The sequence below is a fragment of the Pyrus communis genome, chromosome 3 (genome assembly GCF_041283825.1).
Source record: "Pyrus communis isolate YQ-2024b chromosome 3, ASM4128382v1, whole genome shotgun sequence".
In the NCBI taxonomy this organism is placed as follows: domain Eukaryota; kingdom Viridiplantae; phylum Streptophyta; class Magnoliopsida; order Rosales; family Rosaceae; genus Pyrus; species Pyrus communis.
The window spans coordinates 24851753-24876350 of NC_142567.1; the positions used below are offsets into that span (position 1 = coordinate 24851753).

The 24598-nt window shown below is 36.3% G+C and overlaps 2 protein-coding genes and 1 long non-coding RNA gene across 4 annotated transcripts; 2 read left to right on the plus strand and 1 right to left on the minus strand.

Moving 5' to 3' along the window:
* Nucleotides 1-954: 954 nt before the first annotated feature.
* Nucleotides 955-1838, plus strand: LOC148698197 (uncharacterized). The gene is made up of 2 exons (XR_015960352.1): nucleotides 955-1118; nucleotides 1468-1838. It is a non-coding gene; the product is annotated as an uncharacterized LOC148698197 (long non-coding RNA).
* A 3358-nt stretch (nucleotides 1839-5196) lies between these two features.
* Nucleotides 5197-7538, plus strand: LOC137716530 (putative protein phosphatase 2C 24). Of its 2 annotated transcripts, XM_088691462.1 has the most exons (5): nucleotides 5197-5328; nucleotides 5627-6129; nucleotides 6222-6533; nucleotides 6643-6748; nucleotides 6839-7538. In XM_088691462.1, the coding sequence occupies exons 2-5, from the start codon at nucleotides 5650-5652 to the stop codon at nucleotides 7162-7164; spliced, it is 1224 nt and encodes a 407-aa protein (XP_088547588.1). In that variant the 5' UTR covers nucleotides 5197-5328; nucleotides 5627-5649; the 3' UTR covers nucleotides 7165-7538. The 2 variants fall into 2 exon arrangements, with proteins under 2 accessions (XP_088547588.1, XP_068312086.1); XM_068455985.2 differs by lacking the exon at nucleotides 5197-5328 and having other exon boundaries at nucleotides 5515-6129.
* A 7441-nt stretch (nucleotides 7539-14979) lies between these two features.
* LOC137715865 (methylsterol monooxygenase 2-2) lies at nucleotides 14980-19045 on the minus strand. Its single transcript, XM_068455215.2, has 7 exons — nucleotides 18875-19045; nucleotides 17410-17547; nucleotides 16499-16644; nucleotides 16211-16330; nucleotides 15892-16104; nucleotides 15715-15795; nucleotides 14980-15301 (listed from the first exon to the last, which is right to left on the minus strand). Exons 1-7 carry the CDS (start codon nucleotides 18902-18904, stop codon nucleotides 15220-15222), a joined length of 810 nt encoding a protein of 269 aa, XP_068311316.1. The 5' UTR covers nucleotides 18905-19045; the 3' UTR covers nucleotides 14980-15219.
* Between the last annotated feature and the right edge of the window lie 5553 nt (nucleotides 19046-24598).

Sequence of the window (24598 nt, forward strand, 5' to 3'; positions counted from 1 at the left end):
AAATCCCTTCCTCTCTCTCTCTCTCTCTCTCTCTCTCTCTCTCTCTCTCTCTCTCTGTGCGCATGACATAAACAGAGCCAAATGTTACGCTTCACGAGCTCGGAAACGCGCAGCTTCCCGCAACCCTCCGCGTGTGACTCATCTTTCCAACCCACTACTCACCCCTCGCAGCCCACCACGTAACCCAAAAACCCGAGCAAAACTCCTTCATCATCACCGACATACGTGTCCGAACACAGCAGCCACGTACTGGAGCCATTACATGCATGACGCTCTGTTCCAACCTTCTTTGCGACGCGTCCTACATCCAAACCCCCTACGTAGCAAAAACAAAGACCCTACGAGTACGGTTTTGCTTTTTTAGGGTTTCATGACTTCAATGTCGGAAACAGGTTTCTGATTAAGCCGACCGATTCGGATCGGACCGGACCGTTTCCTTTGCATGAACGAAACCATCAGCACTAACTAGGGTTAGTTAGTTCAGTTTGGCCTCTTTATCACGTGGCATATTTAGGTACAACAGATTGACAGCGAGGTTTTATACGTGGAGATTTACTTAAAGGGTAGTTACAAGCTTTTGTCTTGGCCCCCTCCTCGATGGTCCGAACTGCACCCAGACAGCGTTCTCCACGTCGTGCTATGGTGCTTGACCATGTGTTAAACAAATCATGTCTGGTGAGTATTATATGGCTGCCTAACTCAAACTACTATAACTTTCTTTGATTTAATTGTGTTATAGGTGGAGAAATTTTATGGTGTATGCCATTTTTTACGTTATGTTTGGTAAAGAACACAAGAATTCATAATAGAACATTGATAAAATTAAATAAGTTTTATATTCAGTACGTAATTCTACTTTTAACTATATCGAGACTTTTATAATAAAAATCTCACACTTTTCTTGCTGTACAGGTGGTACAATGCAAGGTGGGAGACATACGGATGTTGATGGTATGGTAAGTTGTCCGTCACTATGAAATATTGACATGTTATTAATCTACGTGTTAGTAAAGATGATTAAGTTTTAATAGTTTTTCGACTTAGGATATATCAATAAATGTCTTTGCTAGTACGTTGTTAAGGAAAATGCTTACAGAGACAAAATATTTTGCGCGACGGTATACTCTCTCTCTCTCTCTCTCTCAGCTCTCTCTCTTGAACACTCCGATCCGGAGGGTTTTCCCGGCCCCTGATCTTTTCTTTAATTTCTTATTATCTTAGCTTTTCGGAAATAAGGAGTTTTATTCTCTCATCAAAACTGTTTTACGTGTTTAATTCTGGTGTTAATTAGCCGAATTTTATTGCTCGGAAATGAGTCCTCTCTTCACAACTCCATAATATTGTAGATTTTTGAGTTCTCCCAGTTTCAGAAAGTTGATCATCTGATTAGGTGTTGATCCTTTAAGATCTGTGGAATTACGCAAGATGCTTGACATTAATTTTAGAATTTTCATTGGGGTTGGTAAGATCTGTTTCTTACAGATCAAGAAGGAGAAGCTGGTGTTATTGTGAGTTTTAGTGCTTTGAACTCGGTGGAGATGGAGTCAATGTTTGGATACTCATCAGAGTGTCGGGAGGAAGCTGAGTGGTATGCCTTCTTTTTGGTGTCGTTGTCTCTCTCTCTCGAATTTGAGGCGAGTTGCCGGCCACTGCCAAGTTCCAAATCTAGCACTATCATTGCGCGCTGAAGATGCTGATCATTTATTCGGCTTCTAATGAGCTGATTGGTACTGATTTTTTTTATCACCTTTTCTCCTTTGGATTTATTTATTTGTTTCATTCTGAATATCTGGTACTCGACTTTTACAAAGCGATGAATCTTATTGACTGGAGTTGTATATTCTGTATTTGGTACAAACCCTCTTGTAGTTAGGGTTGTTGTACCTAATATCGAAAGTTTTAAGTACCAAGAATCCCACCATGTTAATCTAATTCAACACGACAAACATTCCTCTACATATAATTCTTTTCCATTAGAACAAACTGATATTCTTGATACTTAATTCATGTACACGACCTGCTCTAAAAAAATGTACAAATCATTGAAAATTCTGGGATAATGTTTTTATACAATGAATTTTTTACTCTTCGAAACAATTAAGATATAGTTTGAAAGAGACATTTTTAGATTCCTAAATACACGTAAGTTACTGTCAAAATCCAAAAAGAGAGAGATTTAATACTTTATGAAGAATATGATATTAAAGTTTGCAAGCGCCAAAACACTCGAGACGTGTTCCCGGCTTTGGATGAACGAGAGATACGAGATTGCGACACGCGCATTGACTATGACCCTGTCTCGACAGATATTTTCGTGTATTTTTTGAAACACAATCTGGTACATTATATGTCTAATATATTATTAAATACCTCGGAAATATGTTTCCGTGTATTTTTAAAACAAACAAAAAAATATTTTAAGAAGATTCTTTTAAGGTGAAATTTTTTATAATTCTTTGTTCTTTGACAATTTAAAATTAATTTTTGTAGTAATATTATACATCATTCTGCCTAAATTTGAGTTAATAGATAATTTATAAGGATATGGATTCTTTCCGGATTCCTGCATCTTAATTTTAGAGATTTATCAATTCGGATTATTAAAATTTGATCAAACTGTTACAAACAGAAATTCACTTTAAAAGTTATAATAAAAGAGGTTTAATAAAACACTTCTGATATCGTTCACTTTTAACTAAAAATTATATTTATAATTTTTCCTGATACTATTCATTATATCTTTGAAAAATACTTTTCATTAGAAGGAAATTTTTTTTAAAGTTTTTGTTAGTTTTTCTTTATAATAACTATAATTGTTGAATCAAATTTCAATGGTTTGAATTGATGAATTCTTAAAATTATGATGCATGGATCGTGAGAGGATCCATGTCCAGTTTCATTAGCATTTTTCAGTAGAAATATCTTTCCTCCCTTAGATATTCTGGAGGGGTCGACGACGTAGACACCTGGTCCCACTCCTCCATTCATTCTCCTCTACGTAGGGCCATTTGATTGGACCACATGTCCCAACAAGCATAGAAGTAAAGGAAAATAAAAAAGAGTAATTGACGTTCATCACAGTAGGAAAGTAACGAGAGTCATGTATTCTGGTACAACTTCATTATTACCAGAATATTTAACAATTTATTTCACCAAACCCAAATGATTATAAAATACAAAATAATTTTAACCTCAGCATGTTGAAGTAAATTACGATAAAGTAAAATTAGGATTCAAAATAAATGATTTTACACAATCATACAAGAGAAAATATGCATTTTAAGAGGAAGTTAATAAAAAAGTACAAACATTTTCGATTAAATTTGAGAGTCGTTCGAACTAAATAAAAACTCCCAACGCAAACAGCAAGACAAACTACACTAGTCTCAAACATAACATCAGTAACATTAGGTAAGACGATTTATTGATATTTTTTTTTTATATATATAAGTTAGATATCTTAAGTTTAAGTTTTGAGACGATAGTTCATTATTTTCTTTTTTTTTAAAATAATAATAATTTTAGAGAAAATAAATTTATAGATAAAATTTTATAAACTAAATAACATTAAAATTGATAATTGAATTTAGGATTTAAGTGTTAATAAACATACTTATTCTTAATGAAAGACATATAATTTAGGTTATAAATTTAATATACATATTTGAGTAATACTATAGAATCTAAATTTATAGATTAAAATTACAAAATAAATGATGTGTCATCAATAATAAATAAGCATATTTATTAACGTTTAAGTGATAATCTAATTATTAATTTCTATATCATTTAATCTACAAATTTAATTTTCCTAACATCATTCTACATATTTAGTATATCTAACATTACTTTTAAAATAAATATATCACTGAATGATTGAAAATATGATGATTTTACGGGAGTAATAACCACGACAATCAAAGGGTATAAGTACACAAGACTGTACAAAAGGTGTGGGAAAATTGTTTTATATTTAATCAATGTGACAGTTACTTGTCATCTTTCACAAAATAGATAGAGAAATGTGAAACCGGATCCCCTTCGGACAAAGAAACTGAGTTCATGAATCAAATGATCCGGGTTATTGAAATTTGATCTAACAGCTATAATAATTAACTTTTAGAAGGAACTTCTATTTGTAGTCGTTGGATCAAGTTTCAATAACCCGAATTATTTGATTCTTAAGCTCAGATTTTTTTGGATCCGGTTCTGAGAAATGTGAAGGAGATTGTTTGGAACTTTTTGTCGCTTCACATTTTACCGTAAAATTATTACGTTATGTTCAAAACATGATGTGTCAGAGAGTTTATTATTAAAAGAGCTCAGATTTTACCGTTAGTTCTCAATATCAATGCTATAAAACATTGGATCGAAGATATGAAATGACAAAAAATACTGTAGTTAAAAGAGCCTTGTTAAGATTTATCAAATAAATATGGCATTATCTCTGCTAATTAATAAAACACTCGTTATTAACTAAAATCTTATGAAATTATCAATTTAACCCCCTCTAATTAAAACAGAATATGAAATATAGAGTAGAAATATAATTTTACACAACTAAATTTTGCTATTTTTTTCCAAAGCCTGACCAACATGTCATCCTAACGTATCTCTAATTTAAAAAAATTAAAAATTAAAAAAACACTTTCCACTTCCACATTCTCTATCACTCTCTTCCTCTCTCCTTCTATTTTAAAAATAAAAATTAAAAAAAATTCACACACTTTGTGTGTGCTCATATACTAGTAAGTGATAAAAATACGTGATGACTATTTTTTTTTTTTTCAAATGGTAGCATTTATATTAAAGGAGGGAGGGTGGTTTACTAACTTTGTAATGAATTAATAATAATGTAATTCAAATTTATTTTATTAAAAATTAATATTAAAATTTATTACTTATGAATGAAGATGGATACCTTCTGACAATAGTTAACTTTAATCATCCCAATTTAGTGAAAGGGAGGGACACATGGCTACACCTGGTGAAATTTCGAACGGAAAAGGAATTTAAAAAACTCGAGAGAGACCACGCACAGGACCACATGCGTGTCAGGAAAGGAAGCACCCTACTGTCTTGACTGTCAGTTGTTGATTCGCCCACGTATCCCCGCCCTCCCCGTAGTAGGTACACGTGTTTGGTCTTGACGGACGAGATAACACCTATATAAGAAGATCGACGGTGGAAAAATTTACGAGTCTGTTTAGGCAGAAGAGTAGTACGTCACGCACCATTTGTTCCTGCCCGGCTTGCCCCTGACGACCTCGGGCAAGAGAGAGAGGCCAGATCCCTACGTAAAACGCTAAGGTGGGCCCGGTGACTCAGGTAAATATCAGCGGGCCCGCTGACCCAAGTAAATAAAATTTTCATTGTGATGGAAGAATGCTACGTTATGTGTTTTTTATATAAATAATAAAAAAATTAATATTTAAGTTGCTAACTTTTTAATTAATATATCTCATCATCTCTATATTAACATAGAGTAAAACTTTATATTTCGATCACACTAAAAAATCTCCCCCGCAAGCTCATGTGCGCTTTATAATCTCCTCTCATGAGCGCGCCAGCTTTCTATTCCAATTAATTTTCTCAAAATAAAATAAAAGATTTCCCCATTTTCCAGCTTCATGTATTGGCAATTTTGAAATGGCGGAGACTTGCTACGGAGTTGTGAGCGAAAGCGACTCGGCGTCGAATGCCTGCGAGACCGGTTCACGAGCTGCGAGGCGGAGGAGGATGGAGATCCGGCGGTTCAAATTCGTCTCCGGAGTGGCCCCACCGGCGCCGGACTCACCGGAAAATTCGGAGCAGCACAAGAAAGCCGCGTCCCGTACGATGTCGTTGCCTTCTCGGGAGTTGGAAAGCGCCCTGCTGTGCTCCGGTTCTTCCGACGAAGAGAAAATCCCCCCGAGTCAAAAGAAGTCAACGAAGATCCGAGCGTCCACGTCATCGAACGTTACAGAAGCTTCGAGGGAGATGCTCAGGTACGGGCTGTCCTCCGTATGCGGCCGCCGTCGAGATATGGAGGACGCTGTGTCCGTACACCGCTCGTTTTGCCGACGCATACGAGACTCCGCCGCTCAGTTGCATTACTTCGGCGTCTACGACGGCCACGGCTGCTCACATGTACTTAAAACGACTCCATTCTCCTTCTTCCATAAACGACTTTTAATTAATTCTTGTATGAAATTTATTTGGTCGTTTTGCATTTTTCCCAGGTGGCGACGAAATGCAGAGAGCGGATGCATGAGCTGGTGAAGGAGGAAGTGGAGAGCATGGAAGACTGGAAGACGGCGATGGAGAGGAGCTTTGTGCGGATGGACAAGGAGGTGGTGGCGTGGGGCCGCGAAGGCGGCATCGGAGTGAGCAATTGCCGTTGTGAGCTTCAAACTCCGGAGTCCGAGGCTGTCGGATCCACCGCAGTCGTCGCAGTCGTCGCTCCCGATAAGATCGTCGTGGCTAACTGCGGCGACTCGAGAGCCGTGCTCTGTCGCAACGGCAAGGCCTTTCCTCTCTCTGTTGATCACAAGGTCAATTTTCTGTTTGGCTGCTGAGAAAAATGTGGAATAATACATGCGAGTCCACTTTATATCGATGGACCTGCGTTAATAATTTTTTTAAATTTTGTTACTGTAACAGCCGGATCGCCCCGATGAGTTGAATCGGATCCAGGAGGCGGGTGGGCGGGTCATATACTGGGACGGCCCACGGGTTCTCGGAGTTCTGGCGATGTCAAGAGCCATAGGTACGTAAAAACTATAAAACGTCCCCAGCCGAAAAAACTTGTGAAGACGACCTTCATTCGACAGGATAATGGCCATCGTTTTCTTTGCAGGCGACAACTACTTGAAGCCGTACGTGAGCTGCGTTCCAGAGGTGACGATCACGGACAGGACGGTGGAGGACGAGTGTCTGATCCTGGCGAGCGACGGGCTGTGGGACGTGGTGTCGAACGAAACGGCATGCGGGGTGGCGAGAATGTGTCTGAGTGGGAAACGGGCGGCTAGTGCGATGGAGCGCGCGTGGGCGGAGGCGGTGGCGGAGGCGGCGTCGGACAGGGCGTGTTCCGACGCGTCGATACTGCTGATGAAGCTGGCATTGGCCAGGCACAGCGCTGACAACGTGAGCGTCGTCGTGGTGAACCTCAGACGCAACACGTAGACAGTCTGCGCTGCTAGCTGACATGTGGCAGGGGAGCCTTTATTTTTTTTTTTCCTTTATTTTTATATTTTGGAAAGTCTAGCTTTGGGTTAGGTATCTTTAGTTTTTGCTCAAGGTTAGGTAACTTTAGTTAATCCTATTGGGTCCGGGGGGTTTTTCTTTAAAAAAGGTAAAGAAAGAGGTCTGTCTTGCAAATTAAGGAAAATATGCCGACCGGACCGAAAAGCTGTCTTTGCCTGGTGTCTAGCGTTTTTAATGGAGTCCGTCTTCCTAAAAGCCCGACATAAGTTAGAAGTTACTTCTAAATTCGGGGTTAGTAAACCGGTTTGTAGTCTTATGAAGTATATATAAATGTTGTCATCGGTCTTTTGTTTCGTTATGTGTTTTGTGTGTGTTGAAAGTAATCATTTTGATCGTTGAGTAGAAATCGATAGTGTGTGGAGAGGGTATTCCGATACTGAATGCAATGTGTGGAGAGGGTATTCCGATATTGAACGCTGGTGGCCAATTTAGAGGGGAGAAGGGATTCCGATACTGATTTTGATATTGAACGCGGGTGCAACGATAAATGCTAAGGAAAACTAATAAAAATAACTTAAAAACTTTGAGTTTTAATGATAAAGACAAAATAAAGGGTAAATGGAATAATATCATAATTGATTTTTTAGTGTAAAAATATGATTTTTCGTTAAAGTGAACAGTACCGTGAATTTTTCGTTAAAATTTCTTAAATGCTATTAGCCACGAACTTTTCAATTCTGAAATGGTTTAATTTGGATATGTGAGATTCCAAAAGTAATCGTTGAACTTGTAACTAGATGTTCTCTTTTACAAATGGAGCCAACTTGGGAAGTTAACGATACTAATTTAAAATTTCTTTTGGTACGTGGTACCGAGTGCTAAGTTGTAAGTTCACTGTCTCATCGATGTACTTGAGAGGATCTCCCATTTCCTCTTTATGATTGTTGTCATCTTTTCTGTGTCGTTACCCGCATCGACTTGTTTGGTGCAATTTTTTTAACAAAAAAGATATTTTACTTTAATCTACACAGGAAGGGTAGGGTTTTGAATTTAGAATGCAGTGTATCGAAGAGGAATGTCCTAACCAACACTAAGGGAATACTTGTTTGGTGCATTTAAATTCCAGAAAATATTGTACTTTGAACGACAAGCAAATTAGGGTTTGCTCTAGAGAGTCACTGTACCTGCATTTGAGGCTGCGAAAAACTTTTGTGAGATATTGGAGAATTGGGTTGAAGATACATGAAATCGCTTAGAAAAAGGAACATCTCCTGTATTTCGAAAGGCGAAGACAATTACAGTAACTTTGCAAACGTACGTACATCGACAAAAATTGCGATGGTAAATAAAATTTGAGCATAGTCATCTGATAGAACTGCTTTCGTGGGCAGATCTTCGATTTCCAATTGATGTTTTAAGCCAAATCGTTCAGTATCTCTAGTATTATGATTTTGTTCGCTTTGCTGCGGTCTGCAAGACTTGGCCTGAAGTTGTTCTTGATCATGGGATACTTCCTATGTCGGGCGCTGAATTATACGCCATGGCTAGTGACTCGAGGTTACTTCCAACATCTTGGAAAGCTGGTTATTCTTTTGCTCTGTGATCTCTCAACTATGCAAACTTACTCGATCGGTCGGAAAATTCATTGAAGTCAGACACCCACGAACACAAAACCAAATTCACGGCTGCTCTGACTACTTCTTCTGAGTGTGATTTTTTCGGTTGGGAAAAATTACAATGATGACTGTACATCACAGTTCATGTAACCTAAAAAGCAATCAAAAAAATTTACTGACGTTGTATATTACTGCATTTATTGACTTCTTTAACTTACATGCAAAAACATGTTCCTACTGATATATACAAGGCACCCCTGATAAGTGTAGACATCAAATAGAGTGTGAGTGTGTGCCATGTCAACTAAATATAGTTGAGAATTGTTAGTAGTTAGCTGAGTTGTTAAAAGTTAGTTAGAGGTGAGCTGTCTAAGTGTAAAATGCTATATATAGCATATCTTGTAAACATTTACATTTTACGAAATGCAATCTGAAAAGTCACAGCCGTTTCTTTCATTCCTCTCTCTCTCTCTCTCTCTCTCTCTCTCTCTCTCTCTCTCTCTCTCTCTCTCTGCAATTCTTCACACACAATTCTTCATTTTCTTCATTTTCTTCATCTGATTCATAATAGTTAATGTGGTATCAGAGCCAGCGATTCTGCTGTGGAGTTACTGGGTCGTGTTTCTGATGAAGTTTCGAGGTCGAAATTGGGTTCTTGGGTGGTGCTGATCGAAAGTGCTTTCTGGGTTTCTGGCGATGGTATTTTCTGAAGGTGTTATAATGTGTTTTGGAAATCTTGATCTTAGGTGAAAAGTTCTGAATTTTTCCCTTTCTACATCTGCTGTGATCAATTCTTGAACACTTAAGCCAAATGGAATCTTTGTTTATGGGTTCTTTCTTGAAATTTTTCTCTTTGGTAGTTTATTGCTTGATTTAGCTAGATAAATAGTTGTTAGTCACGAAGCCATTAGTAGCTAAATATTGTGAGCACGAAGCCATTCTCTGTAAAGATTAGTTGATTGAAATTTGTGGGCACGAAGCCATTTATGTGAATTTCTTTAAAGAGTTGTTGAAATTTGAGGGCATGAAGCCATTCTCTGTAAAGATTAGTTGCTTGAAATCTGTGGGCACGAAGCCATTTCTGTGAATTTCTTTGAAGAGTTGTTGAAATTTGAGGGCATGAAACCATTCTCTATACAGATTAGTTGATTGAAATTTGTGGGCACGAAGTCATTTCTGTGAATTTCTTTGAAGAGTTGTTGAAATTTGAGGGCATGAAGCCATTTCTGTGAAAATTAGTTCAATTTATGTGGACGTTAGTTGAAATTTGAAGCATTTCTTGATAATATGTGATTCTTGAAGTATTGAGAAGATATTAGTTTCTTGATAAAACTATAACTCATGCAAATAGCAATGGCATATTCTTCTGTCAAAATTGAAGGGCTTTTGGGAATGTTGACAATTAAGTTGAATGACAAGAATTTTTCGAAATGGGTCTTCCAGTTCAAATTTGTTCTAAAAGGATATAAGTTGTTTCATCATTTTGATGGGTCGACTAATTGTCCAACAAAATTTGTGATTAGCACTGATCATGGTGTTACAAATGAAATTTCTGATGAGTATAAAGAATGGGAAGTTGTTGATCTTGCTCTCTTGAGTTTGTTGATTGCTACGTTATCTGATGAGTCGATTGAGCATGTTTTGGGATCTAGGACTAGTCATGAGGCTTGGACTAACATTCAAGATAGGTATGCTTCCATTTCTAAAGCAAGGGTGAAAACGCTATAGACTGAGTTTCAAACAAAAGGTGGGTAACTCTATAGATCAATATTTGTCTAAGCTTAGAAGTATTAAAGAACAGTTAATTGCTGCGAGAGAATTTGTGACTGATAATGATTTCATTATTGCTGCTCTGTCTGGTTTACCAAGGGAATATTCTGTGATTAGAACAATGTTCTTTACAAGAGACACTACTATGTCCTTAAGGGAATTTGGAGAGCAGCTATTATGTGCAGAAAGGGAGGCTGAGTTTGTGGTGAATGGCTTGTCTTAGAATTTTTCTGGAATGTATGTGTGAGGGAATGTAGCCTCTACTTCACAATTTACAAAGGCTCAGGGGTCTTCAAGCAATTCTGATAAGGTTGCATATAATACTTGAGGGATTCTTACACAGATTCCAAATGGAGTACCAATTTTGCAATGCCAAGTCAGGCAGAATCATCATCTAATCATGTTAAGCATCCACCACCACCACCAATGCATGCTATGCATCCACCACCACCAATGTCATTTTCTTCAAATCCTCAAGCAGTGTATCCATCACCATTTCCTGCTAGTTAATTCCCTATGGTGCAGCCTCAACCTCAATTGTACCCTGATTTCTCTAATGCATATGGTTTTGTTGGTAATGGTAATTGTAGATCATCAAACTATGGTGGCAATCATGGGAATTCATCTAGTGGAAGACAAAATGGTGGAAATTGGCAATCATGGTTTGGAAACACTGAAACAAGGCCAAATATAGTTCCTGAATGTCAAATATGTTCCAAGAGGGGGCATACTGCTCCAAATTGCTGGAAGAGGTCTACCAATCCGAGTTCAAGTGGATCAATTCTTGAATGTCAAATATGTGGCAAATGAGGACATAGTGCATTAGATTGTCACCACAGAAACAATTTTGCCTATCAAGGTTCTGCACCTGCACCTACACTGACTGCTATGCAAGCTCAAGCTCCATCCAACTTTCTTCCCAATGATTCTTGGATCATTGACATTGGAGCATCACACCACATGACAGCAAAGCTGAATTCTTTGCAACAAGTTTCTACATATGAAGGCAATGACAAAATCACAATAGGCAATGGAGAAGGAAAAGGTAACCAAGGCTGTAATATACCACGGAAGGAGCAATGATGGGAGAAGGTTCAAAGAAAAGACTTACAAGTAATATGTCTCCACAAAACATCATATTGTAGATATTCCAACCAAAGGCTTGCATGGTCCAACCTTCTTCAGACATTGTTGCAATCTCAGGCTTGGCAAACCCAGCTGAGATTGAGGGGGGATGACAAGTGTAGACATCAAATAGAGTGTGAGTGTGTGCCATGTCAACTAAATATAGTTGAGAATTGTTAGTAGTTAGCTGAGTTGTTAAAAGTTAGTTAGAGGTGAGCTGTCTAAGTGCAAAATGCTATATATAGCATATCTTGTAAACATTTACATTTTACGAAACACAATCTGAAAAGTCACAGCCACTTCTTTCATTCCTCTCTCTCTCTCTCTCTCTCTCTCTCTCTCTCTCTCTCTCTCTCTCTCTCTCTCTCTCTCTCTCTGCAATTCTTCATACACAGTTCTTCATTTTCTTCATTTGATTCATAATAGTTAATACCCCCTCCTCTCTCGCGTTGATTGCAAGCGAAGATGGTGTCTCAAATTACAAGATTACTTTTTGGAGAACTGGAGAACCCGAGTTTTCCCGCTCCAACCAATTCCAGGACTCCAAATCAAATTACCATCAGTGGGTGGCCGGAGGGGCAAATGTGATCATATCACAAGGGAGAAAAAGAATAAAAGGGCAGCTGCTTCTTTCGTATGAAACAGAAAGAATCAAAGGTCCATAAAGGTTTCCAAAGATTCCACATAAACACAAGCTCTAATGAGAGCTGAACACTCGAATATGGTTTATTAACTTTTAAACCTGTCAAACAATCAGCATGAAAGTAAATAGTTAGACCAAAGGAAAATAAAAGGATCAAAAAATTGAATTCACATAGTTTGATCCATCTACTTTTCCCTAAATGTTCAGAGATAATCTTTGCAATCACTATACTATAAAGTAAAACATACAAGTACAACAGACCTGTAAAAATTTCCAAATGCTGTAATTAAGTGGCAAATGCTAAATATTTAACTGTCCACGACTCCATTTAAACCGGAAGTGAGAAAAGATAAATATACATGGATACCATAGATCACAAGGACTAGCCCTAGTTTAATAGGAACCAATGCTGAAGAATCCTAAGAAAATAGGAAAGTCTTATGAGATTGCGGGGATTATGAAATTATTCTCCTTCCTAAATTATCTCTTAATTAGCTTTTAAAATAATTAATTAATATCTGGATTTCTTGTCCTCGTGGATTTAGATTTTCTTGTTGAATTAGGATAGATTTATTTTCTGTTTTGAGTTAGCCTTTCATCTTGTAATCTATACATACCGCCCATTTTGTAGTCCTCCGCGACTGGCATATAATAATCTCATAGAATTGTTACAGTGTACTAGGGCAAGCAGTTCACGAGCTTCCAGATGATGTTTTAAACCCAGTCGTTCGATGTTTCTCGTTCTATGATTTTGTTCACTTTCGTGCAGTCTGCAAGACTTGGCTTGAAGCTGTTCGTGATCATGGGATTCGAGGTCAGCCGCTGAATTATTCAGCATGAGTAGTGACTCAAGCTTGCTCCAAAGTTCGATGTCGAACTTCAAGCATGGGAGATGGTCCATTGTGCTACCGTCCTAAAGAACAAGTCATGCTAGCTGGTCCTACAAACACAACTATACTATATATTGCAGTCGGTTTTTGGTTGAGGAGTCCTACGGAAAACTCTATGGGTTAATATATTATCGAAGTGCGTGTGATTGGAAGCCAACTTGTGTATGGCAACATGGGCATGTTTTCGAATTTGATCAGTCACACATGAACTCGGTCGAGATTGAAAATGTGGAAGATATCTTTGGAGACAAAACATTGTTTCTGGATTTTCCATCATCAATAATAACAAAGGTTCAAAAGGAGAAATTAGGTTCTCATCTCTATTTTTTCAACTCCATTGATTGAAACCTTATTTCTTTTCAATTTTTAATCAAGATCCTTTAGTTTTAATAAACATCATAATTATTTCAATAATTAAATTTTATTTCTAAATGATTTATTTAGTGTTAGAAACATTACATTTAATATATTTATTTTTACGCCTAAATTTTGTATCATATATTTTTATTTTTAGTTTGTACCCATTTTAATTTGCAACATTTTTCTTTTAAATTGTGCCAATTTTCTATTCAGTTTTAGTTTGTACCCATATATTAATTTTTTTTTGTGTCCATATTTTTCAAAATTTTATTTGTACTCAAATTTTTTTGACCTTTTATTTGCACCCATAATTTATTAATAATGTACCCATTTGTCTTTAAAAATGTACCATTTTGTTATATGTAAAATGTACGCAATTTTGTTTTTTTTTAAGTACCATCTCTTTTGTGTAAAATGTACCCATTGTTTTTTTTATATGAAATGTACCCATTATATAAAACGTATCACCTTTTTTTGTATAAAATGTACCAACTTTTTGTATGTAAAATGTATCGTATAAAATTACCAATTTTTTGTATGTAAAATGTCATTAATATAAGTAATGACAAATCATGGGTTTTATTTAAGTATAATTTTTTTTTTTTAAATATTTTCAACAAATTATGGATTTTATTTAAAATCTCATTAATATAAATAACTACAAATATCAAATTTTAATTTAAAAATTATAATAACCTACATAGAAATGCATTATTGCATTAATTTCAGAGACTTCAATAAAAAATCGAAAACCAACAAGGTTTCAATCATATAATGTTGATAAATAGAAACCGCATCCAAAGTCACCCAGTTCAAAATTTGAATCAAATTAGAAGCTAGGATGCTCCACAAAAATTTGATGAGGACAATCTTTGTTCGAACATATGACCTCAAGTGCAGCTGTTAACGGACAGGACATGTTCCTTGCAATCTACACGCATTATTAAGGCCACACGAATAAAAAGGGAAAAAAAAATTAGCTGAAGAACTCAAGCAAGTTGCTTCGGTTTCTTTATTTCGAAGCTCTTTTATGTAAGGGTGTGCACGGACCAGGCTAAGCTTAAAATTGGAGGGACCAAGCCGGGGGCCATTTCCTCAAAATTTTGTACCCTCCCCATCCCACTAATTACATGGACCCGCCATGCCCCGTTTTATGTTTATAATTTTTAAACCCATCCCGAACCGCAAGGATCCGGCCAACCGTAGACCCAAGGCCCGTTTGCCTACCCCTAATTTTATGTTTCATTGTACCAATTTTTTTAGCCTCCATTGTTAATACCGCAACGACATCCGGGATTGGTAGAACACCATGTTCATCCTCGGACCATGTGAATACTTAGACGCCATATCGCTCATATTTCTTGGAGCCTCCGAATTGACCAGAAAGAAGTGAGAATAAAAGGGCAGCTTCTTCATTCATGTAAGAAATAGGAGCGCACAAATGTCCATGAAGCTTTCCACTGATTCCACATTAACATAAGCTCTAAATCAGAAAAGAACTCACACACAAAAATGCAGTTAAATACACGATGAGGCAGGGACAGAGATAGAAACATCTTCAGTTCCGCCCATAAATCAAAGAACCCATTTACTCATGTCCAGCTAGTTTATAAAAATCCTGGCTCCCACGTCACATTTCCTTGCAGTCATCTTCAACCCCGGCTCTCTTCAGTTCTTTCAACTTTCTGTAACCCGTATCGGTTCCAAATATCCTGAAAAAAGTCATAGTAGAGGGAGACGGTTAGCGTACTTTCAGCTGCATTGCGGCCTCTGTTGGTTTATTTTGTGAAAACCAGTCATACTTCATGGTCAGAGACTGGAAGCATGACTGGTACCAAGGTTTAACGGTTCAGTAAGACTTCGCTATAACAAGATCTATCCGCACAATATGAACAGTGAAAGCCAAATCATGAGGCAGTTGATCTTAAAATGAACGAAATTTGGTTTCATGTTAGACTAGTAACACGTATCCTTGTTAAATTACTTATTTCAAATCTTGACAATCGGCTGAAAGAAAAAAAAAAAGTGAAGAAATTACTTCATAGTCATTTCACTAAAATGGTTCGGAGATAGACCAGAAATTACTATAGTTTAAATGCTTTAAGCAGCACATACTAAAAATTACCTGTCCATGTAAACAAAAGTCGATGAATAATTGCCAGACTTGGTGTAAAGCAAACGGTGGTGGTAGTCGTGAAAATCAGCACTGTATGATGAAAGCAGAAACAGTTCAGCAACAAAAGGACCAAATCGACAATATACACATTGCTAAAAATTACCAAGTACAGAAAAATACACTCACCCTCCATACAACGGTAAAAAATTTGAGAGGCTCCATGGGAAATGGTAACCACAATGTGCCTCGACCGTCTCCAGAACTCTAAGTACCATCCATAACCACAGAGTAATCAGATGGGGACCAGTAATGGCAGGACCAATAATGGTGGCAAAGCCAAGAAATAATATCTCAGCCGGATGAGCATATTCAGAAGTCAGCCCAAAAGGTGTAGCATATCTGCACACATTTTATTACTCGATCAGGAGTTCACTGAAATACAGCTAAAAAATAACCTTAGTAAATACCCTTAGCATCGAGTAAGTTACTCATAACTCTCACTTACTCGTGATGGACGCTGTGCACATGCTTGTACAACCATTTTGTATGCAGAACCCTATGTCCCCAGTAGAACACGAAATCCTCTAGGATGAAGTAGAAAATGATCTGAGTGGAAACAACTTTCCTGCCAAACCAAATGAAGAATTACGGAACTAAGCATTTAAAAGCCTAAATTGTTCAGAAAGGGAAAAGTTTAGGGTCTTTGTTAATTTTAAATGGGTTCATGATAATGGCATCAAACTCCACAATGTCCGAGAAAATATGCTTTAGCATATAAAGAACCTGAAAATACCAGGACGGCAATGGAAGACTACTGCGCATGCCCATGAATTTGAAGACGGGGTATGAAGCAATCATAACTGGCAGATTGACACAAAAATGATAGAGCAGTAGGCGAGTAATACATTTCTCCTGAGCGGCAGGGCTGTTATTTTTTGTCTGCACAAAACTAGAATCAAGTCACAGCACCATTTTGAAAAGATTTTATTGAAATGCCAAGGGGACAGGACCAACTTACACATGCTGTACGCATGGAAAGTAACAAAGAAACATTAAATACGTAAAGAGAAGGGAAACTGTTATGACATTAGCAATAGCCCATCTAGTCCATTCAAACATCCTTCTCGACATATCTTCCTTTAACTCCACAATAGGACATCAGTTCTCCATCCACAAAGACAAAATGCACATATTAGATATATCCTACGTACTCTTTTATTTTGCTTGGTGGAAAATCAGCTATGCGAACCCTATATTAGCTCACCAAACTAGCTATAAACTGAGTCACCCCAATCAAAGAAACAGATAGCCCATTACACCTCAAATCCTTTATCTTAATCACAGATGCACAAATATAGATTGCCAAAATTTTCTTATGACCTGCAACCACTGTATAAAAGGCCAGTAAAAAGATTTGATTTCATACTTGTCCCTAAAACGTAAGCTCCATCCAACTACACTGTTCCATCGCCTTTAACTTTAACTTCAGGCAACCCTGACCATTTCCACTCATTCAGGCTTACAGTCCAAAAAAAAAATTGTCCCTAGAGAAACTAAACGCTTCCTTAAGAAAGATATATTAAACAGAGCTGGAAAAACATGTGCCCTTCCATACTCTGCTAGCCAGATGAATCTTAAGAGGATGAAAATAAAATTCCTCATTTGAAAAATTACATTCTAAGAGCTCAGAGAAGAGAGATGAACCTGAATCTTGTACTTGCTCAGCCATCCTGCCCTCTCAAGATATATAAAAGGGAGTCCAGATAAGAAGAAAACACTCTCATGTAGAAAGAAACTTCCTAGACATGCCAGTTGAAAATCGTTGAAATTTGTGATCAGATACTGCATAATCAAAAGAAGGAAAAATGAGTTCCGTTATCCTTTCATTTAGGAACATTTAAAGGAATCATGCACACACCAATAGTTCCAAAAATCAGACATGGCAATAAAATCAAGGAACAACCAAGAAACTACGTTTAAACGTTAAGACCTAAAGTAACTAGAGTACAATAACACCTACCTAAGCACTGAGCTGCTCTCAACCTAGACTCAAATCACAATTCATGTGTTCAGGGTTTCAATATAGAATCGAAAAACTATTGAAGTTTGAACTTGCATGACAACAGGTGGACAATTTTCAATCTGTTATGTAACTTACGTTATGAGAAACAAAAATTAGGATTGTCTGCTTAAAATGTATCAGCGCCCATGAAAAAATATTCCTTTCTCAATCACTCCCAAAAAAGAAAAGACAGCCACCACCCACTAACCACAGCCAAAAAGGATGATACAAAATTTTCTGAGTCAGATCTCAAAAGCAGCTCATCCCAAGGCTTCTCAGATATAGAAAGAGTCTCCATCTGAACGCAATATGTCACCACAAATTAATTTAAATTCCTAGATTTCCTGCCCATGTATCAATTCTCTATCCACATAACTCCAGGTACAGTAAACTAACCAATGAAATTAAATGACAATATCACTTCAATCTGTGTGGCTTCACATCCTAACAATTTAACAAAGCGCCTCCAAATCCTTACATAACATTAATCTTGACCATCTAATGCTGCCGTAATGTCACTACAATGGAAAAAAAAGGACAGAAATTGACAACGAAAAGAGAAAAGAAAACCAAATAACACGGTAACCCTGAGAACAGTAACGACAATATCCAAATGCACTCGACACATCAAATCATTGTGTTTTCCCACAAACTCAAGCATCATTTGACCACAAATTACACGAACCGGCTTCTTCTCGAAGAAATATAATGTTAATAAAAAATCTCCAAATCCTCATCTGAAATCAATTTTTCAACACCTAATGCTGCCCCACCATCCTAATCCACATTACTCAAAAGAAATCGAAGAAAGAACAACCCAGTGACCTCGTTACTTAAATTCAGTAACCATAATACTCAAATGCACCAAACAGATCAAATCATTACACTAATCCCACAATAAAGAAAAATCCATCACAGCAATCATACCCCACACGCCAGCATTATCACCAAATTCACACACATGGTAAAAACGCACACAATAATTCCAATTCAAAAGCAACCAATGCCCAACAAAAAGATCAAATCTTGGTCCAAAAAACAAATTGAAAAAAACCCAAAAGTAAAATCTTTGAGCTGTAAAACCAAATGGGTATGTAGAAAATGTACCCTCCAGCCAGATTCAACAATGGAAGCCATGGAAAAGCAGCTTCTGGGGGCAGAAGAAGCAGATACCTGAAAACCAAAGAAAATGTGGAGGAAGAAGAAGAAGGAGAGATACAAGAAGCAGCCCACGAGAGGAGACGAGACAGACTGTCTCTCGAAAAAGGAAATCTGGGGGTGTTTGTAGTTTTGGGCCCTGTTGGATTTATATACCACAACTTTTTGGCAGAGCTGACGAGCGGAGTTCAGAATGCGCACGTCTATCTGCCACTTTGGATTTTTGCTTCTTTGATTCTCTCTGTGGTTTACCCAATTTACCCTCTTTGCATATGAAACTATGATTTTTTTATTTTATATATTTTTTGTTTAATTTCATTTTTGTTCATTTTACTTGGGGAAGGATCAAACGCTATTTGTTTTATATATTTTTTTTGTTTAGTTTCATTTGTGCTTCTTTTACCTGGGAAAGGATCATATGGCTTGCAGTATTTAGTGGGGAAGGCAGCTTCTCCAATGTTCATAAGATTTTGACACATGACTTATCTCTCAATCATTCGACAAATTTTTCAATATGCCTAGAACACAGGATGATGCATCTTATACTATTATATAAATTGAGATAAGAAATTTTTTTCAAGTATTCATCTACTTATATAATGACATATGACGTATATACTCATGTTTCGGGCATAATGAAAAATCTCTCCAATCAATCAAATGAAATTAACTCATTTTTTATCTAAGTGGTATTTTCTAAACATTAGAAAACATAGAGCTTTTCTCTATTAAAATAAAAAGAGTGAACTATGCCCATTTCATAATCTTATTTCTCCAACAATGCTATATTTTCACGTATCATAAAAAGTTTAAAAAACCAAAAGTCACTTCCCACCCACTTATATTCTTAAACTACCCCTACAATTTTAGGTTCTAAATAAGATAAATATAAAGAGTGATTGAATATTGGAGATTTTAGGAGAATAGAAAAGCCACGAACATCCCCTCCCAACCCAGCTGAAAGCAACCACAACCAAACACCACATATGACAGCGGCAACTCATTTTCTCTTTGTCGCTAGGAAAGTTAGCGTCTTTTATTTTTCTTCTCATTTCTCTGTTCCTCTTTATCTCTTTCTTTCTCCCCCTACCAAATCTGGATTTAAAATTCATATTCATATTTATTCTTGAATTCCAATTCAAAATTAAGGGTTTAGAAATAGGAAGATAAGAAGAGACAAAATGTGGGGTGGGTGAGGTGGACAGAAGAGATAGAAGGTGGAGGGGGACGAAAGAGTCAGAAATGGGTGACGGATGAAGAAACAAAATGGGGAGGTTTCATTTTTTTTCTCATTTTAATTTTTTTTTTTTTCTATTCCTTTTTTTCTTTAACTACAAAGAATATATAAGAGAATTAATTTTTAACAGGGCTTTTGAAGTCTTCTCACATAAGGTTAAATTTGGTATTAAAATTTTCTTTAATAGTGGGAGGGGAAATAAGACTATAGAGTATATCAGCACTAAATAAAAAATGGAAAGAAAAAAGATGGATTTTAACTTAATTTTGATCTTATAAAGTTTTGAGAATTGATTTGCCATGTAGCGGATTTTGATTAGATTGTACAGATATTCAGCAAAATCCAGTGGCAAGTAAAGCCTCACACAAGTTTTTCTCCTTTTTCTTTCATTTACATACTTTTGTTGAATTTTGTCCGTTGATTTTCTTTAGTTTATTTAATCTAACCTTCATAAATAAGCATAGAATGTGCATATAGAGAAAATCCGTGTGTTGGAATCAGTTCCTTGAGATTTTAGGCTTGACCAACATATAGTAGTTCATCAATACACATGTTCTCAATGTTAAAAGAGTTCATAAGTTCGAATTCTCTCGTTAATGACATGAAATATTTAGGGTTGAATTTTATAATTTGTGAAAGGAGAATAGGATTATGAACTGGTTAAATCATCTTTATATAACAGATCAATAATTGAAAGGGGAAATTGAAGTTTTCAGTACAACAAGAATAAAGGGATGTAGAACTCGAGTTTATAGGTCCACATTTTGCATGATGACCTCTTTTGGGGTCACCTTTTAAGATTTGACATAGCTTTGATAATTATTGATACATGTCGGACCAAGAACATGTCTTCGAGGAATTTATTCGCTTCTATAGTTTATCACATTATAGATTACAATTTTGAATTTTCACTAAGGTGGGAACTGCCTCCTATACACGTAAGGCCTTCCACAGTAGATTGAAAAACTGAGTGTGATATCAACAATATAAAAATCAAACTCATACAGTAGATCGGAAAATCTGAGTACTATTGAGAATGATTCTTATTTTTTTAGTCCAATATGTTGAACTCATCTGCATCAAACTCATTATTCTGACAATAATGTTGTACGAATTAAACTCATGGTGCCTGATTCTTGCATATAAATACCACACTCATCTAAAACCACTTTAGAAGGGTTGAGCCTCACCTTTATAAGAGATTTGATCGATAATGTGCTAAAAATAATGTGACATGAATTGTTGTAGTGAATATTCACATAGCATACAAAAGAAGACTAAAAGAAATACCACTTCATGGTGCATTAATTTAGCTGAAAATATCTATGGTGTGTTCTTGATGCAAATCAAACTCTACGAAAAAGGGAAATGATTTATACATATTTATTTTCTTCCTCGGCAATTTGGCTTTTTGGATTAAATAAAGGATTTTTAGCTACAATGGTCTTTGAAATTAACATAACTTCTCACTTTGGTCCCAAATATTTAAAATGATAAAACTAGTCCATGAGTTTGTCCACCATCAATTATTTTGGTCATTCCGTGAAAAATCTTCATTAAATAAGGAAAATATGACAAAAATACACTCAATTTTTGTCAAATCATTTTGGCATATTATTTATTAAATTGAAGCTATTTTTGACATTTTGTTCCTTATTTACTAGAAATTGTTATTAACTGTGAACAAACTCAAAGACACTTCTATCGATTTCAAATCTCAAAGACCAAAATTATGAGTTATATCAATTTCAACAATCATTTTAGCTAAAATGCCTCAAATAAATCAAAAGAAGCTGGTGTACACGAATCATTGTGCAAAGGAAAAGCCCATCTTCTAATGTTCAAATGTGAGAGTGCATTTGGAGAGGAAAGTGGCCAAGTTGGAGGCCTAAATTGTAACAAAATTTACTTGCCAATCTCACTGGAAAAGGCAGGAGGACACAGTATCAAACAAAGATTCTGAAAAGTTTACCCAAAAAAAAAAAAAACAAAGATTCTGAAAATTTTGAACTTAATTTCAGAGAGCAGAGTATATCTAATAGACATGGATAAAATAATAGTTCCCTGCCCCCATCGGTCAGACTTCACTGCTGGACAATTTATCTGTACTATTATTAAGAAAACTCTCCTTTTTTTCTCTTTTTTTTTCTTATTTTGCTCATACTTTTACTACACACTATTGACAAATGAGGGCAAAATAGTAATTTTATATTTTTTGACCAAATGACAATCATATCCCTATTTTTCTTATTTTACCCTTTTTTTTTAGATAATGACAATCATGTTTTCCAATTTTACCCTCACCTTTGATACACAATATTTACATAACGAGGACCAAACAGTAATTATGTAATATTAAAAAAAATATGCATTTATTAAGAGAAATTATTCACACACACATAAAATGTGTGCTCTCTCCTAGTAAAATATTATGCTAACTACATATAACTGTGAGACAGTCAGTAACTCAGCATGTGGAGTAAGCTACAAAGAAATAAATGTTTGTGCGAACAAAAATATAGAAAAATCTCATGTTTTAGTTGGTGCTTTACTTTATTAGAAGAGATTAAAATTGAGTTTAAGTTTCATTGTTGAATCAAAAAACAAAGGTTTTGACTTGCCTACTCGAAATAATTTCTCGTGCAAAAAAATTTGTATTTAAAAATCGAACAACTCTCACCCTAGATGAAATTAATCACATTCCCCACGTAACGTGATTTTAGTGCCCCCACTCGAAAATTTCTTTACTAACACATTGATTGGAAGTGAATAGAATATCCACAAGGCACCAACCACACCTACGTGATGTGTTGGCAACAGATCTTCTGGCTAGAGTAAAGTATATAAAATGTTGCCCACAGCTTTTCTTTTTTCATTTTTCCGATTCCCACAGTGGGAGCAGTGTATGAGAGGAGCTTTCATTTTACATCGGAACGTCCCCGATTAAAGGGATTAAACACAATCTCGTCCAAAATTATATTTTGTAAAAATTATTTTTTTAATATATATAGTGTCAGGTCATATTTATAACTTTCAATTAAAAGGCTAAACATTGCCCCTTTAAAAAATTATTAGTTTTAAGTTTTTTCTTCAAATTTATTGATTAATTTAACTAAATAATAACTTATATCATATTAAAATAAGTTATTCGGACATAATTTATAAGTGTCTTGTGTCGCTAATTGAGTAAGTACCCAGATTTCTTATGACATAATTTATGAGTGTCACGTGTCACTTGAGTAAGTATTGAAAAGACGATTTTGCCCCTGGACGTTAATTGGCGTTGTAAAGTGTTGTTTGTTTTGTTTTGGTTGGTGGGCTGTCATCTAGACCACACACTCACACACACGCATCTCCTTCTTTCCCGTGACTCCCTATTTCTTCTCTCTCTCGGATTTCTTCCATTCCTTTGCAAATGTACGAACAAACTTCGAAGCCAACTTTCCACACACGAATCGAAGGTTTGAAGGTTGGTTTTGGACTCCTAGCAAGCCCAGGAACTCATCCATACCAATTTTAGGACGTGAGACCTTCGAAAACCCGAGAACCCAGTTTTCATGCATTGTTCATGCACTCGTGATCACGGAGGTTGCATCGAGTTTTGAGGTCGTAGGGAGCTTTAAAACCTTCTCACGAAGCTCAGGGAACAAGTTTGAAGGATTTTGGATGTCAGGATAGCGAGTTCTAAGGTTGGCCAGATTTTGTGGAATTTCTCCGGCGAGTTTCCATTGGTTTTAGGTCCCCAAAGTGGTAAGGTTTTGTTCTACTCATTGTAAGCTTCATTTTGGTTCAAATTTCATGGAATTTAGTTGAGAAATGAAGAAGATATGAAGTTTTGAAAATTTTCCCAGTTTCCGGCGACGCAGACGGCAGTTGGCGGCGGCTCCACCGAGGATTACCAGAGAAGACGAAGAATATTTTGTTAACTCTGACGAAATATTCCTAACGGGAGTTAACGGCATCAGGTTAGTTTTAACGGTATATTCCATTCTTGGACGGAATATTCCCTAACGCCGTTAGGGTCTCCGTCAGTGTGCCTGGCACGTGCCCGCGTGTGGCAGCGCGTGGGAGGTCGGAAAATTATTTTAAAAGTATGGGGATGTTTGTGAGGTTGAGTAGATCATGTTGGTATATTCAAACACCCTAATTGAGCAATGTATGAGAAGTTATTACCTAAGGTTGGTTATGTGCGTTAAATTGATGGTTTTATAGTTGTTTCGCATATAGGTGAGGACTATCTGGATGACGAGCACAGCCACGCGAGGCTCGGGGCTTACGAGCCTTCTACGTATCAATGAGCGGGCTTTTGTTTTCAATGTATATATATATATATATATATATATATATATATATATAATGATTGGTATCTTTCCAGAAATTACGTTTTAATGATTTTATAATCGAAATGGTTTATAATTGAAATGCCATGTCGAATA